Source organism: Cervus elaphus, chromosome 20 (assembly GCF_910594005.1).
Source record: "Cervus elaphus chromosome 20, mCerEla1.1, whole genome shotgun sequence".
NCBI classification, from domain to species: Eukaryota; Metazoa; Chordata; class Mammalia; order Artiodactyla; family Cervidae; genus Cervus; species Cervus elaphus.
In genome coordinates this window covers 122,031,146-122,051,156 of record NC_057834.1, presented here as the reverse complement: position 1 = coordinate 122,051,156, position 20,011 = coordinate 122,031,146, and the positions used below count along the sequence as shown (strand labels likewise).

General features: G+C 48.8%; 1 protein-coding gene across 9 annotated transcripts in view; it reads right to left on the bottom strand.

Annotated features, from left to right (window-relative positions):
* The window catches only part of ERI3 (ERI1 exoribonuclease family member 3), a 128,504-nt gene that overhangs the window by 47,955 nt on the left and 60,538 nt on the right, over positions 1–20,011 (bottom strand). For all 9 annotated transcript variants that reach the window (XM_043878383.1, XM_043878388.1, XM_043878380.1 and 6 more), the window contains one exon: positions 10,476–10,548. In XM_043878383.1, the coding sequence (XP_043734318.1) occupies positions 10,476–10,548 (73 nt within the window). The remainder of the gene's footprint in view (positions 1–10,475; positions 10,549–20,011) is intronic.

Below are 20,011 nucleotides of genomic sequence, written 5' to 3'. Positions count from 1 at the left end.
AGGCAAATTACTTAACTTCTCTGTTTGTCTGGGAAATCTGGCAGAGGAATGGGCATGTGGACTCTGGAGCTCATTAGTCTGGTGTTAATATTCAGTGTGGGATCAATGAGTGCTTGTTGATACCTAGTATGTGCCAGGCCCAGTGCTGAGCACTGGACATACAGAGATGGGTGGTAAGTAGGCCTCGAGGAGCTCATAGTCTAGTAGAAAAGACAAACATGTAAGCAGATGATTGCAAGATCATGTGATATACTCATTACAAAGTACTGAAGCCCTACAGAGAAGGAGGTGATTAACTATGTTTACCAGAATTGGTGAAAGTGAAACAGGAGAGTGAAAAAGTCGGCTTAATACTCAACATTCAGAAAACTAAGATCATGGCATCATCCCATCACCTCATGGCAAATAGATGGGGAAACAGTGGAAACAGTGACAGGCTTTATTTTCTTTGGCTCCAAAATCACTGCAGATGGTGACTGCAGCCATGAAATTAAAAGACGCGTGCTCCTTGGAAGAAAAGCTATGACCAACCTAGACAGCATATTAAAAAGCAGAGACATTACTTTGCCAACAAAGGTCCATCTAGTCAAAACTATGGTTTTTCCAGTAGTCATGTATGGATGTAAGAGTTGGATTATAAAGAAAGCTATGCACCGAAGAATTGATGCTTTGAACTGTGGTGTTGCAGAAGACTCTTGAGAGTCTCTTGGACTGCAAGTAGATCCAAGCATTCAATCCTGAAGGAAATCAATCTTGACTATTCACTGGAAGGACTGATGCTGAAGCTGAAACTCCAATACTTTGGCCACCTGATGTGAAAAACTGACTCACTGGAAAAGACCCTGATCCTGGGAAAGACTGAAGGCAGGAGGAGACAGGGATGACAGAGGATGAGATGGTTAGATGGCATCACCAACTCGATGGATATGAGTTTGAGCAAGCTCTAGGAGTTGGTGATGGACCGGGAAGCCTGGTGTGCTGCAGTCCATGGGGTTGCAAAGAGTTGGACAAGACTGAGTAACTGAACTGAACCAGAATTGGGGTAGTATCAGAGAAGGTTTCACAGAAGACGGTTTTGAAGGATGAATAGGAGTTTGTCCAACACTCTAAAAGGGAAAAGGAATGTAAGCAAAGGGAACAGAATGAGCAAAGGGAAGTGAAAGTGTCCTGCCTACTGGAAGAGCAGCAAGAAGTCTGATACGGCTGGAATGTTAGAGGACAGGAGCTATAAAGACAGGGATGCTGCCATGAGCTGCATCTTCCATGCCTTGGGTACCATGCTCAAGGGGAGGGCTGGGCCTCCCATACCTACCCTCTTGGCTCTGGTGCTCTTCCTGTCAAAACACGCACACTGCAATCGCACCCTTTCCTGGGTCTTTGATTTAAGAGTTCCTCTCCTGGCCCTGACAGTAAGGCATTTCTGTCCCACAGATTATAACTCACTCTGGGCTATTATTCAGCTCCCCAGCCTTGGCCCTGCTGCAGTTAGTCCAAACATAATATCCTTCATGCATATATTATCTGTCTCCCTATTATCTGGAATCATTCCGGAATTAAATTTCAGTCCTGCAATATTGGCTTCAGGAGCGGCGCGCTTTATGGGCTAGTCAAAGGTTAGAATACCAATCAAAATAACAGTGCCGATGCAGCGAGACATTTTAATATTCCAAAACCCGGTAATTGTAAAAGGACATAATATTTTTTCCCTGATTACCCCAAAGGCAACACATGTTAACAAGGCGAAGGAAGGAGTGAAAGAAATTTCAGAGTTCAGACAGCTGTTAAGACATATTTAAAGGAAAAGCCCAGCCAGGGCGCTACGCCATGGGGGCAGGGAGATGCGAAGAAGGAAGACAGCCTCTCCAGCTCCAGCTGCCCCGACTCCAAACACAGCACTGGTTCCTCTGCCACCTCTGGGCTTTGTCCCAAGAGCTCATTCCCAAGGGGCGATGTCATGGGGATGGGATGAAAGGAGTAAAGCTCAGGACGTGGAGTCTTGAGGCCCAGGTTCCAGTTTCAGCTCTTCAGTCCAAAGCCTCCAGCCTCCAAGCTGACCCCTCCCAGGGCTTCAGTTTCAAACGCTGTGGCAAACGCTCCAGGCTGCTCTCCCACTCGGCCTGTCCTTGTCCCTGCCTGTGCCCCTGCCTCTCCCATACTTCTACCTGGGGCTTTGTGTCCTGTTCTCGCTGCTAGAGGCCCTCATCTACCTGGCCGCAGAGCTAGTTCCCCTTAAGACAGTGGCCTGTGTGAAGCTGTCAACGCCCCACAGACAGCGCTCTGTACTTCAGAAGATGCCAAAGCCCTGGGCCATAGTCCCTGCCTGTCTGATCCTGACCACTGAGTGGTCCAGAAGCATCCATCTCGGTGTGAGCCCTCCTCCCCCCAAAATAAAACAAAACAAACACCTGGCAGGGCCCCTACATCTTCAGCCTCTCTTGGCTTCTGTCTTTGTTACTGTTTTTTCCAAATCACCCCAACAAGGGGCCCTGCAGCAGGCACCCGGTGGCCACCACCGTATAGAGAATCCCAGCCTCTGTCAGGCTGCCTATCACTGGAGCAGCTCTCTCCCCACAGCACCAAAAAAGTGACCTGACCGGCAGAGTTCCAGACCCTTTCAGTCCCGATGGCTTCCCGGCTAACTCAGCCCGCTTGTTGGAGCCTCCAATCTGCACCATCCCGACCTGCTGACCTGCCTATGGCCCCCAGCGAAGAACTTCATTAAGGCCGAGAATTTATTCCTCCATAAGCCCTTAATTTATTACTGCGCTGATTGGGACTCTGAATGCTCCAAGGTCAGGAAAAGTCATATTCAGTCGTAGACACCAACCCTCCCTTCAGCAATTTCTCCTGCTGTCCACTCCCAGGGGAGGGGGGAGACAGAAATGCTTCATGCAGGGACCCAAGAAGGTCTCCTCTCCCTCTTTCAGAGCTGGTCCCAACCCCAACCCCTTCAGGGCACCCAGCAATTGTAGCAGGGTGTAAAGCACAGATGGCAGAGGGAACGTGGAGCAGCAATCTTCACAACCTGCTTCATCTGAGTCTGTCAAATTCTAGGTGACCTCCAACCCTGCAACTTCTCAGCAAAACTGTCTGAGCCCTGTCTGCCAGGACTGACTCAGAATCCTCCTAGGGCTGCCTGCCGGCTTCCCCAAAAGCCCATCCAAACAGGCCCAGGAACCAGAGGGAATTCCAGACCATTTGTGAATGTATATGCATACACTTGCATGGCGTGGTTTGACTGTATGTGAAGTGCTTATTGTGCAGGCATGCACTTATACATACATTTATACCTATGTGTCCTGCAGTGAATATATACATATTATGTATGCATATGTATATATACACATATTCACATCCTTCGGGACCTGCCCATTTCTTGATCTCTTATTTACAATAACATTCTCCTCCACCTAATCTTACCACCCACCCCTTTGGGCACAACTTGGAGACTGCCAACACCTAGAATCACCCCATTTCTGAAATAACTGATTCAGACATGCCGCTTTCCAACCACAGTCTCTTATTCTTCCATCTGGCATGCTCCACTATACTGATTTTTAACCTGTCCCTCATCTTCTTGGGACCTATATACTTTTCCCATATCTGTCAGGTCCCCTGCTGTCTTCTCTTCCTTCAACATCCAGCTTAAACCCCACAGTCCATCCTGGCAACCACTGTCTTGACAATATCTTCAACTGTTGCTTTCATCACACCCCTAGGGAATCTCTCTCCTGTGGATGAATCTAAAGGTCTGCTTTCTGCATGCCCACAACCAGGCAGCTGAGCTCTGCTAAAGAAAAGCCACACAGCTGAACAGAGAGGTTCCATTGTGAATTAGTGTCACCAACATCAACTGGACCCTCAACACTGCCTAGAAATCCTACTGTACTTCTCAAGTAAGCTCACATTGTTATCCTTTACTAAAACTATAGCAGTCCTTTTCCACTTTCTGCCAACCTTCCCAGCTCTCCCCTGTTTGTTATTAGCAAATGACTGATCTATTTCACAGAGAAAAGCAAAAGCCATTAGAGGGAAACTGCCTCTTGTCATCACCAAACCCACAAGCCTACTTGTACCTGTCTGCACTTCTCCCCCCATCACAGTGGAAGAGCGGCCTTCCTCCTGAAGACAGTCAGTGTCAAGAGACTGGGTTTTCCATCCCTTCTCCTATCACCTTCTTAGAGACCTCCCTCACTCCTATATTTCAACCTTTCTTCTCTAATACACAAACGAGAACATACATCTTCCATCTTAAAACACAAAACTTGCCTCAATTCCACAGCTGCCCCACCACAGCTCTTACCCTCCCTCCCTCCTTCAACGCCACATTTCTGAAAAAGTTCAAATTTCTCTTATCTCATTTACTCCCCAATTTGCTCCAATTTGGCCCCTATCCCTATCAAGCCATCAAGAGGTTTCACCGGGGTCACCGAGGTCCTTGAGCCCAGGTCTGGCACTTGTATTTCAGTCTTTACATCATGTGGCCCCCTCTGAACTGACAAATCCTTTTTTTCCCCAGAAGATACTCTTTTTCTTTGGTTTCTGTGATATCACCCTCTCCTGACCTACCTCCTTGTCTACCATCCTTTCACGGTCTCTTTTTCATTCTGTTTATTCTCTTCAGCACAGATGCAGGCAAGGCTAAATTTAATTTCTGATTTGGTCATGTACCAAACTGAGACCCTGAGCAGCTTTCGTCATCACTCTGTGCCTCAGTTTTCTCAGCCTTAAAATGCCAAAAATGACAATAACTAACGTACAGAGTTGTGAGAATTAGATAACATAGGTACGTGAGCACATAGCACTCGGCATAGCACTGTCCAACACAGACACAAGGTGAGCTATATAAGCAAGCTAGGAATTGAATGCCCAGCTCAAGTTAAAAAAAAAAAATGAAATGAATTTTAAGAATATATTTTATTTAACTTGGTATATCCAAAGATTATCATTTCAATATGAACTCAGCATAAAAAATTATTGAAGAAGTATTTTGTATTTTCTCATACCAAGTGTATAATTTACACTTACAACACATCTCAATTGAGATGCTAAATCTTCATCAGAAATACTTCAACTGTATTTAGATTTTAAACAATTAACAGTTGAAAATACAGATTTACCAATCCAGTTCTAAACATACTTAAAAGTTCTTCTTGAAAGTTTTCAACTTAACGTTTAATTAAAATTAAATAAAATTTAAAATTTGTTCACCAATCATATTAGCTACATTTCAAGTATTCAATTGCTACAGGTGGCTAGTGGCAACTACACTGGACACTGCCAGGTCTAGCACACAAAATACAACCATTAATTAAGAAATATTATTACTACTAGTGACCACTCCCCCTCTGCCTCTAGTTCTGACTCTCTCTCCTCTATGTATCAAACACTGATATTTCCCAGTGTTCTGTACTAGGCTCTCTTTTCTTCTTATCTTAATCACTCCATTCCATGGCTTCAATTATCACTCACACAACAATAATGCCCCCAAATCAGCATCTCTTATCCAGACCTTATCCATGAGCCCCAGGACTATATATTCAAATACCTTCTCAAAAGCTTCACCAGAATGCCTCAATGGCATCTAACTCAACATGTCCCACACTGAATTTGCCTTCTCTTCCAATCTCCACACTACTTCTTCCATCATCTCAGTAAATTCATTCCAATTCTCTCAGTTGCTCAAATTATAAACCTTGGAGTCATGATGGTCTCCTCCTTCATCCTCCAACCCTCACATCTATTTTACAGTCAGTTCTACTTCATTTTGAAAGAGCAAGCTTGTTCCAGTGCAACTGGAGTATTAGGGACGATTTAGCATAACACACACTTGTGCATTTATGTGAGACTCTGTCCATAAACAATATTAGATAAACACAGGAAACTACACCCAGCTGAACAGAGCTGTGCAAGAACAGACAAAGTGCACACATCCCAAACACATACCAGCTACCTGGACCACCACTTGCATTACAAGTCACCTCCATCTGGTTACAATCTCTGGTTTCAGAGAACTCTCCTTCCGCCACTTCACAGTAACTCACAAGCTGCAACCCTTCTCATGCTCATTTCCACACAAACTTCAAGTTTTCTTCAAGGTAAAAATGCCATATTTATTGTAGTATTTGTGTATTTCTTAACCATTTAATACATGTAAAGTCATAATACCCATAGTTTTTATTTTATTAGATTTTTTTATTAGATTCCCATCTCTTTTCATGTACCACTGATGAAGTTTGTAAGGACTATGCTCCTAACCCCATTTTTACTACTCAGCTTTCCACAGCATGGTGATTTGCAGGGAGGTGTCTGTTCCACCACAGGAGAACTGACTGTACCATTTAATACTCCAAACTCAATCCATTTCTCTACATTTCCACTACTATCACTTCAATCCCAGTAACTATCACCTTTCACCTGAACTAAGCAATGGTCTAATTCCATGGTTCTCAAGTAGGTATGGTACCTCTTCACTCCAGCTTCGTCCAGGCCACTGGAAACGTATGTTTGTTGCCGGGGGGGGGGGGGGTGGGGTGGGGGGTGGGGGAGGGTGGCATTTTCAGTTGTCACAGTGAATTGGAGAAGGGCACTCTCCTGGCATCCAATGAACAGGGGCTGGGGATGCTATGAGTTCAGCCATGCTGCCCACACAATGATTTGCCCATCCCAACAAGCCAACTACAGCTCTATTACTGGTCCCCTGTTTCTACTAGCTCTTTCTACACTGCAGCCTGAGAGTTTTTTTTCAAAACGCAAATCAGATGATGCCTCTCCTATCTTCAATCATGTCCCTTCACCCTAAGGACAAAGATCAAAACCTAAAGTCTGGTCTACAAGGTGCTGCCTCCCCTCCAGTTTCATTTCAGGTCAGCCTTCTCGCTTCCCCACATTCACTGTACTTCAGAAAGTCATTTGTCCAGCAAATAATGATTACACATCTACTGTGTGCCTGGGACTATCCAGAGTGATGAGGACGGAAGAGGGAACACAAGAGACAAACATTTTCCACCCTCATGGAACTTACATTCTAACTCCATGAAGCTGCCAGGCTTCTCTTCACCTAAAGCCTTGCCATATGTGGTCTCCTCTGCTCAGTCGATTTCTGCTTATCCCCCAGGTCTCAGCTTAGGCCCCCTTCCTCCCCCTCATCCCACTAAGTCAGGTGATATTATCCTATGATATCCTACTATATCCCTTGTGATATGATCCTATGACTCTGAACTTTTTGGTATTATAACACAATTGAAATTGTTTATTTAACATACATATTTTCTGTTAAATCCCCAGGGCCCACCACAGTATCTGGAACAGAGAAGGCACTCAAGAATATTTTGCTTATTTATGCAGATGTGTATGTTTATATATGTGCATGTGCCTTTACAGTTTATGAATATGTATAAACACATTTGTACTTGTATACATTTTCATGTTTCTACACATGAATAGGTGTATGCACATGTATTCAAGTATGGATACATGCATACAGTTTTCGGTACTTGAGTGTATTCATTCACATGAGTACACATGTGTATATCTATGTGCATGCACATGTGTGTATACACTCTTCTGGCCCCTCAGTGACAGCTCTGACCTCCTGGAGGCCGCTGGAAGCAGGGCCCCAAGTCCTCTCTAAGCTGACAGTTCAATAAGAGCGTAGATCAGTCAATGACATTCCAAATGTCAGCAAACACTAGTTTGCTCCTCTCTGCTACAGGGAAAGTAAGTGGAGGCGGGAGAAGTGGAGACCTGGCCCTGGAAGAGTTGCCCTTCCCTGAGACCACCCACGCCACCTCTGGACAGGAGAAGGCAGCTGAAAGACCACATTCTGCCTCTGCTCAGACCGGAGGCCTTAGTCAAGTGTGGACGCAGACCTCAGTCCCAGCTGCTCGCTCACTCAACAGGTCTAGGTGGCCAAGCAGACCTGGAGCCTCCCCATTCTTTTCACGGGGCAGAGCTTTCCTGGGGCACTGAGGAGAGGAAAGGAAGGAAAGGGGGCAGGACAAAGTAAGGTCAAGGATGGGAGAGAAGCCCAGAGACAGCCAGGGCCTGGGTCCCATGTGGGGAAAGAGGGTATGAGTGGGGCTTTTATGTGGTATTCCCACAACCTTGGCAATGGCCTCTCTGGCTTAGCTTTTCTCGTTGCTCTTTTTAAGGGTGCAGGAATCCCTGTGCAACCTGCACTAAGTCACGCAGTATAAAGGTCAGAAAGATCGCCATGTGCCTGGACCTCCAGGGTCCTGGAGCCTCCCTGTCTTGAATGGCTGATGAGGACTAGAGTTGGATCATCTTTCCTGCTGGGCCCTCAAGCACAGCTAGAACACAAGGTGGCTGGAGAGCAGAAAGGAAGGGGTGAGACCCCTGGTTTTTCCTCCCAGGAGGCGATCACAGAGTCCTCCGTTTCCCCTAGTACCCGTTCCTCCCTCTACTATTCAGCACAGTCTGGCAGAGAACCAAGCTGAATAGGTTCAGCACAGCTTCCTCCACCGCCAGCAGCACCAAGGTAGTCCCGAGTGGCAATGTTATCACACGGGTCGGCTGGTTTCCTGCCTCTCTGCCAAGGAACCTAGAGGCAGGAAGCTATCCATACACCAAAAAGTCTAGTGAACTTCACAGAGCAATTGTTCATGGTCAGCGCCCGCCTCGCCTGGCCGGCCCTTCACATTGCATTTGCAGAGACCAGCAGGCAGCCTCAGATGCACTCTGACAGCTGGCAGGCCGTCTCTTCCAGGCGCTCGGGCCTGGCCACACCCGCACGCGTAGCCCTGCCAAGACCCGCGTGAGAGGCCCTCTCTGGAGCCAGCTCTCAAGGATCAGTGAGCCAGCTAGCAATTGCTCACTGGGCATACACTCTGCACCTAGCCTTGATCTGGCCAGAGGGGACACAGAGAGGAACCAGGCTCAGTCTCTGCACTTCGGAGGGACATGTCTGCAAGGAAACACATGGACTCAAAGATCATGGATATCCAGAGTGTCAAAGCCTTAAGGCAAGAGATCGACTTCTGAGCTTCTCAGCCGAGGTGAGACCTGAGCTGAATCATCAAGGAGAGAGAATGCCTGAAGAAGATGACTGGGGGCGCTTCAGTCAGAGAGAAGGCCTCAGGCTGAGGCCCAAAGGCAGGACAGAGCCTGGCCTCCTCAGCCCCAGCTGGGAGGCAGTAGGAAGCGATTGTTCAGCTGCAAGGAGATCAGAGGGAGAGATGGGGAGGGGTCAAAACACAGACAAGCCCGAGGGCAAAGGACCCGCACACCAGGGGGCCCCAAAGAAGCTCGTACACACTGCCGCAGAGAGCAGCTGCCTGAGACCTACGGAACAAAGCCCAGGCTGGTTGTCTTCCACTGCTCCTCCAAACGCTCGCTTGCCTCCAGCACCCCCACACACCAAAGAATGCTGCTCCCCCTATGCACAAGTCCCCTCTCCCCAGATCTAGATCCCACCTTCCGAGAATGCCCAGTTCAAGACCCTAATCCTTACAATACCAGAGGGCCTGGCCCTCTAACATGGCTCCCTTCTCTGAGTACTCCTCCCCCACTCCACCCCCGGGAATCACTACTCTGACTCCTGATGTGTTCTCCCTCCTCTGAGCTTCCTGGGAGTCACTGAGCTGGCCAATGGTACAGGTTCCTGGGGCTGACCCTGGTCTGTTACCCTTCCATCAGAGGGATTCATGGGAGTCAAGTCTCCCGAGTGGCCTGGGCCTCCCACAGCCAGGATCCTGAGACAGCAGGGATCTGGGAAGTCTATTCCTACACCTCCCTTCTTTTGCTTACCTAGGAGTACAGCACACACTAGGAAAAGTCCAGCTTTCTGGGTGATTCATTCTCTGCTAGGGCCCACTTTCCTAGCTGCACAGGGTCCCTCCTGGCCCACAGCCTCAGCGCCCTCTCCCCAGGTGCTTGGTGCTAGGTGAGTGCCAGCCTCCTCCCCCACGCTCAAAGGGAAGTGGGTACTAGTGTCCACAGCCCTTCTCATGTGAGCAGGCTCGGCTGCGGGTAGGTAGAACCAAAGCCAGCCTGGACCAACTCCACCCCGCCACCAGAAGGAGATACCAGGGCCGGTCAGGAGGGTCAGAGGTCACACTCATGATCACTCCTGGCACTTCCCCAGAGGCTCAACTGGGACCACATCCCTCCTAGAGGCAGGGCAGCTCAGCCCAGAGGGGGAGCTCTGAGCAAGAGCTGGAAACTCCCCTTAATCGGGACTTCTCTGCACATCTAGGGGACACCAAGGAGGGTGGTGTCAAACTCCACCCAGCAGCCTGGTCCCTTAAGCAGCTCCCCGCTCTCAGAAATAACCACAACCTTCCATATTAGCTAGGGAGGAGGAAGGAGGAGTATTGAGGAAAGAAAAGAACGAAAAGAAAAGAAATAAGAACAGTAAGATGAAAAGAACAGAAATGAGAAAAGAAAGCAAGAGGGATGGAGTCTGAGGCACAGGAGAACCCGAGGACACATGGAGAGGGGCTCAGATACAGTACCTTTTTCAGGTTAATCCACTGCTTGAAGTAATCTGCTACTGGCAAGCCTAAGTACTGGCACTGTCCTGGGAGCCTGAAGAAAGACAGGAGGGAGAGAACAAGTTGAGCAACCCATGTCGCAGGTACGGAGTCTTAAGACAGGAAATCTAACAGAGTCTGTAAGACAGAGAGACCCCCAAAAGGCTAACAACCCACCAAGCATGGGTCCTACCCCACCCAAGAAAGGGACCCCACCTTCAGCACCCTGGACACCAGGCTCCAAATGCAGCCCTCAGATCCAAATGTGAGAACCTGGAGACTCTATTCAAAATAATATCACACACTGCTTTCTGATGACCTACAATATTGCTAAGTTTCTTACTTACATTTTCACATTAATTCAGAGTGAAGCTGGGAGGTGGTAGATCTGTACACTTATAGATGAGAAAACAAGAGTCAGAGAGGCTACCCAAGTCCCCATAGCTAAAACATGACAGTGCCAAGAACTGAGCCCAGGTCTGTCTCATTCAAAAGCTTGTGTTCTTTCCAGTGCAACAGGATGTTGTTGTCATTTTGTTACACAGACAGGCAGAGACTGAGACAGGAGGAGAGAGGGAAAAGAGCACATGATTTAGAGACAGCTGGGCAGGGCCCTTGCCTCAATTTAAGTCTCTAACAATAAGCTTTTTGTGATAGTGAAGACAGAGATAAAAAGATGTCAGAATGTAAATCGAGAGTCTGTTCTTGATTTTTCTTTAAATTATAATTTATAAACTCTCCCCTTCTAGCTGATGATTTTGCCTACACAAATCCATTCAAACAAACACTTATTAAACACTGATGTTTAGTAAGAGTCAGGCACTCAGGACTCAAAAAAGTAAAACTTAACTCCTGCACATGAGGGACTCACAGTTTGTTCAGCAGAATAGACAGTAAAAGAAATAGATTAAAAGCCTTAAGTTAAAGCACTGGGGTACATGGAAGAATGGAAGAAGATACAAGAAGTATCAGCTGGGGAAGATCATAGTTTCCTTGCAAAGAGGAGCTTGGCCACAGGCAATAGAGAACCTCTGAAGAGTTGTGATTTACAAAGATAGTTCTGGGGGCAACAAAAACAATACACTACAAAAGCCAAGTAGTAGCCAGGAGACTAGACAGTAGCCGTAGAGACAGTGAGCAAACAACAGAAAAAAAGAGATGTAAAGGAAATCTTGGTGATTGAATGAGAGAAAGTGGTAGAACCCAATCCAGAGGCATGTGGCTAGACCAGCTTTGTGCTTCTTCTTACTGAGACAAAGTTAGGGATGCAGAGAGCATATGTGACAATGCAGATGAAGCCAACCAGCATTCAGTAAATTTCATTACTGTTTTTAAATTCTCTTCATACAGTGTCTCCCTAGACCAGCCATCGTCCCACTGCCTCCCCTCTACTAGCCCACTGGATAGAGGCATGAGTTTGGGAATATCATTTGAGAGGTATACGTGACGCCTGCTAAGCACTCAATACCTGCTGAGTCCGAGAGCCCTAGGAGACATTTGGCAGTGGGATGAGGTCTAAGAGGCAGATGGATATCCAGTTTTGAAGAGAGATCTGGCCTGGAGATATAAACTGCTGAATCACTTGTGTAATTTAAGTAAAATTAAAGCCACGAGAGAAGACAAGATCACCCAGGAAGACTATGGAATGAGAGGAGCAGAGCACCCAGGTTAATGTCTCACAAAGTTCAGTCAGTAAAAATCCGCCTGCAATGCAGGAGATCCCGGTTCGACTCTTGGGTCAGGAATATCCGCTGGAGAAAGGATAAGCTACCCACTCCAGTATTCTTGGGCTCCCCTTGTGGCTCAGCTGGTAATGAATCTGCCTGCAATGTGGGAGACCTGGGTTCAACCCCTGGGTTGGGAAGATTCCCCAGAGAAGGGAAAGGCTACCCACTCCAGTATTCTGGCCTGGAGAATTCCACGGACTGTGTAGTCTATGGGGTCGCAAAGAGTCAGACACAACTCAGTGACTTTCACCAATGACCAATGACCACCAAGCTTTGCTGAGCTAAAATGAAATGAGGCCACCTAGACCAGACCAACACCAGAGACAAGGAACTCACTACTACACACAGCAGTCGGCTCTAATTGTGGACTCCTCCAATTAATAGAACATCCTTCCTTAATGCTAAACTTTAATCTGTCTTTTGTAATTTCCACCCCCAAGTCTGAGGAATGTCTTTAGAAACTACAGAGAATGAGACTTCCATCTCTTCCTTGCAGAACCTCTCAAGATGCATGAGCCTAGGGAGCTTCCCTCCAAGTTCCCTTCTCCAGGTCACATACCCTCATCTCCTTCGAGATAACGTGCCATGAGGCAGGGCTCACCCAACCCACCTCCATGCCCAGAGGGCAAGGCTCCTAGTATCAGGAAGCCAAGGTAACAAGAGCTCTTTGGACCCCACGTCACATCACCTGGGGCCTCCCCGGTGGCTCAGATGGTAAAGAATCCACCTGCAATGCAGGAGACCTGGGTTCAACCCCTGGGTCAGGAAGATCCCCTAGAGAAGGGAATAGCAACCCACTCCAGTATTCCTGCCTGGAGAATCCCATGGACAGAGAAGCCTAGCGGGCTACAGTCCATGGGGCCACAAAGAGTCAGACACGACTGAGTCACTATACTTCAGGCTTCAGACTTAAGATCAGCTGTGGTCAACCTAAAGGATAACGAAAGCAAGCTTACCCTTTCTAGAATAATTGATTTTTGAGCCTAAAAAGCAAGTCATTAATGTCAAATGCCATAAAACAGTCAAATAAGAGAGAGCTGAGAAAAACCCAATGAATTTGGCATCAGTGGGCTGGTAGGGACAGAAGGCAGCAGGTGACGTGTTGAAGAGTGAGAAGAAATAAAGTGGAGATCACAAGCACCAACTCCCTCTTTAGGAGGTTTGGCAACAAGAATCCAGCTGAAATGACTGTTTTTACCCTAGGAAGTATTAGGGCAGTCAACCTTCCCTCCATTACTCTTCAGCGGTCTGACAGACACTAGTGGGAGTCAATGCCTATGTTTCGGGCTACTAGTAGAGTAAGCATTTATTTTTCTGAGATCTGAGATACCTTACCAAGAGGAAGGCTCCTCTCCACACCCAGGTGACACAGTGACACGAACTACAACCAGTCAGTTTCCTGGGAGGGAAAGTCTGGCTGAGGTCAAGAGGATGAAGGGGTATCCAGGTAGGACGTCTACATGTGGGAACCAATGACCAAGATTATAAGGAAATGAGGCAAGATTCTGAAAGACAAAAGGCAGCTTTAGGAACTAGAATGTGGTTGCCTAAGACACAGAACTGTAATGTTTGGGTAATTTTCTTATTCCCTTCAATTTTTCTTTCATGTTCCTTACCCTTGGTGTTTGTGAAAATGCTTGCTCAGGTCAGCTACTTTTAAAACATCACATTAAGGCCTGTGAGTGAAGGGGGCCACCAGAAGCAGCGGAATCTGCAAAGGAACACCTCAGGGGACTGGCCAGGAAAAGGCAAAGGTCCGGGGTCACCTATCACACTCTCCCAGCACCCTCTGGTTCATTTAGCTGACCCAGGCCAGGAGTGCTCTTGGCTGTGGCTGGCCCTGGGAGAGGAAGGGCTCCCTCTTCAGCAGGATTTCAAGGGCAGATGTCAACTGTCAGCTGTCAGACAGAAAGTGTCCTCTACCCTGGCAGGCAGTGTCTCACAGGATCCTGCCTAGTTCTCTTGAAGGAGGACAGACTAGACAGATTGTCAGACTGAAGACTCAGCTTCAGATGTGGCTCAGCAGCCTCTGGAGTGCTGCCTGGGCCCCTTGGATGACTGAAGCAGAGAGCGGCGGGACCACTGCCCTCACTTGGGGCTTGTACAGTCCTTGTAGGTAAACCTGCCATTTGTAGACTCACAGGCATCCGAGTTGTCGAATCCTCCAGCTGATGGGAGGTCCTAGCTCTGTGACTTCAAGACAGAAGCAATACACCTGCTACAGGTGTAGCAGGACCCAGGCCCGTCTTCACAAGAAACACAGAGCCATATGCCAGAACTTGAACTCCCAGGTGCCTCATGGGAAGACAGCTAGCTACACATTTCTACGACAGAACCCTAGCCCAGCTCAGACAGCACCAAGAGAAACCCCATGAGGAAGGATAGGTTAGAGTTGTTGTCATCCCTTTATAAAAGAGGAAATTGATGCCCAGAGAAGAAAAACAATTTGCTTGATCAGACAAGAAGCCAAGGGCAGAACCAGAAATGGGATCTAAGCCTTCTGACTACACAAGGCATCAATCATGTAGACGCAGTCTTTACAAGTCCCTAGGAAGGCAAGGTCTGGGTTTCAGAGGGGTAGGTAGCACAGTGGTTGGTGCTCAAGGTCACTGCTGGGTCCACAATTCTTAGGAGCATGAGGCTACGATCAGTGGGTACTAGTGGGTATGTGGATTTGTGGTGCCACTAATTTGGAAAAGAAAAAGGTGAAAGTGTCCCTGGCACAAAGGGCCTGAATGCTGTGAGTTTCTACCAGACACTGATCCCAGGAAAAGAGCCACTGGCAGTGGGCCCTGGACTAGCCTACGGGCATGAACGTGCAGGCAGGTTTATGGTGCCCAGGCCTCCATGCAGCTGGGATCACTGGGCACAGAGCTCCTCAACTGCCCAAACATCATCTGGCCATGCTTATTACTGCTGCCCAATGAAATTTTATGCACCAAGTCCACAGGTGTGATTTCCCCTTCTTTATGAGGGTCGGAATGACATCACTGATGGCCAATAGAAAAGAGCCAATTATGTCCAGGCCATAAAAAGGAATGGGAATTTTTTTTCAACCAAATCAAAACTTCCTTCAGCCTCATGAATGCAAGGGGCCCTCTTTAAGGAAGCCCCCCACCTCAGTCCTGCCTGTGGGCTCTAAACCACGGGATACGATTGCTTTCCAAATGCAATCCCATTTCTGGTTCTGCCCTTGGCTTCTTGTCTGGGCCTAGGGCCAGAGAAGGGCTCCGCCTTTGCTGTTTACCATGGGGCTCTTCTCTTATCACACTGGCCCCCTAGGGTCATCAGAACAGACCATGAAACCCTCCCCTCTGAGGCCTGACTGGCTCCCTGCTACTCCATCCAGGGGGAAGTCAGAAAAGATGGGTTACTCCTCAAGTTCCCTTACTACTTTAGCTAAGTAACAGAATGCAAAGAAAGCACTCTCCTTCTTAGAAAGAAGAGTATGGGAGGAATGAGGGTATAAGAAACAGCCCCCTCAATAAGCATACAGCACAGAGCAAAGGGAGCCCCACCACCTGCAGCCCCGTGCTCGGGCTAGGCCCAGACAGCCCTGATGGCAAACAGGTGTGACCAGCTCGGCGCCAGCCAAGGCAGGGACTGGCTCATTAAGGGAACGCCACCCTCGCTAATGGGTATGGGCAGGACGAAGCCATTGTTAGCAAGAGCTCAGCTTTGAAGACTGGGTGCCACAGAGCTGAAGGGCTCTGCTAGAACTGCTAGGCTTCAGTCGAGGGGGCCAGCAGCATCCATGGAGGTCTGATAAACAGACTGGCAGACACCAAGAGCCAGGACCAGCCAGAGAGCAGGCACCAGTGCTGGCAGAGATCATGAACACTCTTCCCTCTGGGCTTCTTTCTCTGCAAGTCTTAGGGATGTGCAGGTCACTCTCAAGCCTTTAAGAGGAGGAAGTCAGCTGAATCTAAGGGCTATATTTGACCTCTCTCTGCTTCTCTGGAAAGGCTGTGGGACCTGGATCTCAGAATGATGTAGGCTGTCATTTCTTGTACCCAAAAGCACATATCGCTCACCTGCAAGGGCAAACTATCTTGTTCCACCTGATATGCAGAAAAGGGGGCGTGTGGAGGTGCAGAGGCAAAGAGCTGAGAGAAAGGCCCTGTCTTCTTTAAAGTCATCTCAGAGCACAGACGGAGAAGGCAATGGCAACCCACTCCAACACTCTTGCCTGGAAAATCCCATGGATGGAGGAGCCTGGTAGGCTGCAGTCCATGGGGTCGTGAAGAGTCAGACACGACTAAGCGACTTCACTTTCACTTTTCACGCATTGGAGAAGGAAATGGCAACCCACTCCAGTGTTCTTGCCTGGAGAATCCCAGGGACGGGGAAGCCTGGTGGGCTGCCGTCTATGGGGTCGCACAGAGTCGGACACGACTGAAGCGACTTAGCAGCAGCAGCAGCAGCAGCAGAGCACAGAGGCACAGAGGGCCAGCCTAGGGAAGGCGGAAGCGGCACATCCAGCCAACCGGTCAGAGAGGGAGCTCCTGCTGAAGGGTCACCTGTGAGGGGTGTGGGGCTTGTTTCCATGAGGACCTCTACTCTTGCTCATTCTGATGCAAACCTTCCCACAGATGCTGTCACTGGCTGTCCTGCACCTCAGAACCACCGCATCTCCTAGGCTTGTCTCCAAGTCCCACCAAGGCTGAGTCTCAGGAAAGGTCCCCTTCCCCTGGGTCCCAGTCTGGGAGTCCTAGTCAGGGCCCCACAGTCAGCACGACATGTGTCTGCATCCAGCTCAGGCAGGCTACTGGAGCCCACGCAGCACTTCGCTGGGGACACAGCTCTTTGTCTCTCCTGTTTCCGTTTCCCCACCCAGAGGAGATAAACAGACCCCGGGTGATAAACGGCCCGCCTATCATGATCACTTTTCCTCAAGTTGAGGAGAGTAGCTGGTGATGGATGGGCTAGAATTTGGTTATCAGGAAGGGCTGTCAGCCAGAGGTGCCTATCTCCTCCCCCACTATACAGGGCATCATTATGCTGTGGCATCGAGGTAAAATATGAGCAGGGGGAGAGAAGGAAGAAAGCAGGGAAGGCTGGGCTTCTACATGGAGCCAGCCGAGCTACAGTGAGAGCAGGCATGGGGCTGGGACCTTAGTTATCTGCCCATGACACCTTTTATCTCTGCACAAATTGGTCCTTCCACCCCCACTGCATCCTCTTAGACAAACAGAGGCAGGTACAATGTGGTACCATTGCAATCACGTAGCAATTTAACCCGAATTAGTGAGAGGGTCAAACCAGGAAATAAGGGTTTCTCATTTCAACAGGTTCCTTAGTCTCTGCTCAGAACCACCACACTGCAGGAAGGAGGGGGGAGAGAAAGGAGACTTATAATTGAATTCACTCACTTGGCCTCTGCTGATGTATAAAAAATTAATGCTCGAGCCTCATACTTATCAAAGCCGGCCAGTCTCCAACTCACCTGTGAGACACACCATGGTAGACGACACAGCCCAGCCACTCCCGGCCAGGCAAGGACAGGAAGGGAGAGGAAAGCAATGCCGTGTGCCAGCAATGCCTACTAGAAACCTACAGGATAATGTGTGGGATGTGGGGGAAGGAGAGGGGCAGCGAGGGTAGAGCAGGTGAGCACATCAAAGATGATCCTGGACAGTTTAAGAACACGCTTCAGGGCTTCCCTGGTGGCTTAGGGGTAAAGAATTCACCTGCCAATGCAGGAGACATAGGTTCGATCCCTAGTCCGGGAAGATTCCACATGCCATGGAGCAACTAAGCCCATAGGCCACAACTACTGAGCCTGTGTTCTAGAGTCAGGAGCCACAACTACTGAAGCCCAAGCACCCTACAGCCCGTGCTTCGCAACAAGTGAAACCACTGCAGTGAGAAGCCTGCACACTGTAACTAGAGAGTAGCCCCTGTTCACCACAACTAAAGAAAAGCCCGCATAGCAATGAAGACCCCAAAACAAAATAAATTAATTAAAAAAAAAAAAAGAATACACTTCAGTCTACAGAGAGAAAAGACATTCTGGCTCCACCCTCCACCAGGAGATGGCCAATAACCCCTCTCTGTCTGTCTGTCTGTCTGTCTCTCACTCACTCACTCACACACACACACAGAGCTGTGCTGAAAGTGACTAACCATCCCCACCCCCAGCCACACACACAGCTATGCTGAAAGTGAGAAAGCCAATGGGAGTACACACACACACATACACACACACACAGCTCTGTGCTGGAAGTGAGTAACCTCCCCCTCCTCTCTCTCTCTCTCTCTCACACACACACACAGAGCTCTGTGCTGGAAGTGAGTAACCTCTCTCTCTCTCTCACACACACACATACAGCTCTGTGCTGGAAGTGAGTTACCCCCCCCCCCCCCCCACACACACACCCCCACACCTCTCTCTCTCTCTCTCTCACACACACACACACACACACACACACACAGCTCTGTGCTGGAAGTGAGTAACCTCTCTCTCTCTCACACACACATACACACAGAGCTCTGTGCTGGAAGTGAGTAACCCCCCCCCCCCTCTCTCACACACACACACACAGCTCTGTGCTGGAAGTGAGTAACCCCCCCCCCCTCACACACACACACACACACACACACACACACACACACACACACAGCTCTGTGCTGGAAGTGAGTAACCCCTCTGTCTCTCACAGAAACACACACACACACACAGAGCTGTGCTGAAAGTGAGGAAGCCAACATGAGTTGTATACACACACACACACAGCTGTGCTGAAAGTGAGGAAGCCAACAAGAGTACTGACAGCATTGACAAGGCTAAAAAAGCAGGGAGTGGAGGAGTCACTTCTGCTCCCCAATCACTTCCCCCACTGCAGACCCTGGAGCTACAAGGGCCCCTGATGGGGGAAAGGACTAGGTCTGTGGTTCTGCCGCACTAAGAGAAAACTTGGTCAAGTGACCATGTGTCCTCGGGCAAGTTATATCACCTCCATGACCTGCTCTGTGAAGGTTAAAGGAGCCAGCCAAGGGAAACATTTCATAAATAAGCACTTACAGAAGGGATCCTGGCTGTAAGAAGGTCAGCTGAGACCAAACCTGCAACTGCCTTTGGAGACGCTTCCAAGCTGCCTGCATTGAGAAGACAGTGCCTTGGTCAGGAAAAGGCTCCTGGAGAAGTTTTCTGGGGATGACAATTAGGGAAATCCAAAACCACTAAACGGTTGCCAGAATGAATTCCAAGAAGCTTGGGGGTGAGGGGAGGACTTGTGGATGAAGAAGGCACCTTGGTACTCACTCTCCAAATCTAAAAATTCAGGATGCAAATAGCAGGCAACAAAAGCCAAGGCCCCAGTCTGCACATAAAGTGGGAGAACTTTCTACCTCAATTGAAACCACATATTTACAAGTATCACTGAGATCCAGGACCCTCAGGGGGCAGAGGTCAAGCAACCATGATTCCTAGACATGCAGAGCTTTCAGGACCACCTAGGAGACAACCATAGCATGAATCTAATGATCACTCCAGGAGAGACTACTGCGAAAGGGCCATCTCATTTCCGGGGATGGGAGGGCAACGCTGGGGAGCCTTACGAAGATTCAGCTTCAATCCCCTCTGCTCTCACACACACACACACTCTCTCTCTCTCCCCCCCTCTCTCCCTGTCCCTCCACTCTTCTCTGCCTGCCCACAGCCCTGGCAGGATGCACTGCTGACTTCTCGGCCCACTTGGCCCCCCACACTTGCCCCCATCCTCTGGGACGGCTACAGGTTACAATTCCAACCACAGGCTTCAGAAAGATGATACACTTGCCGGAGCCTGC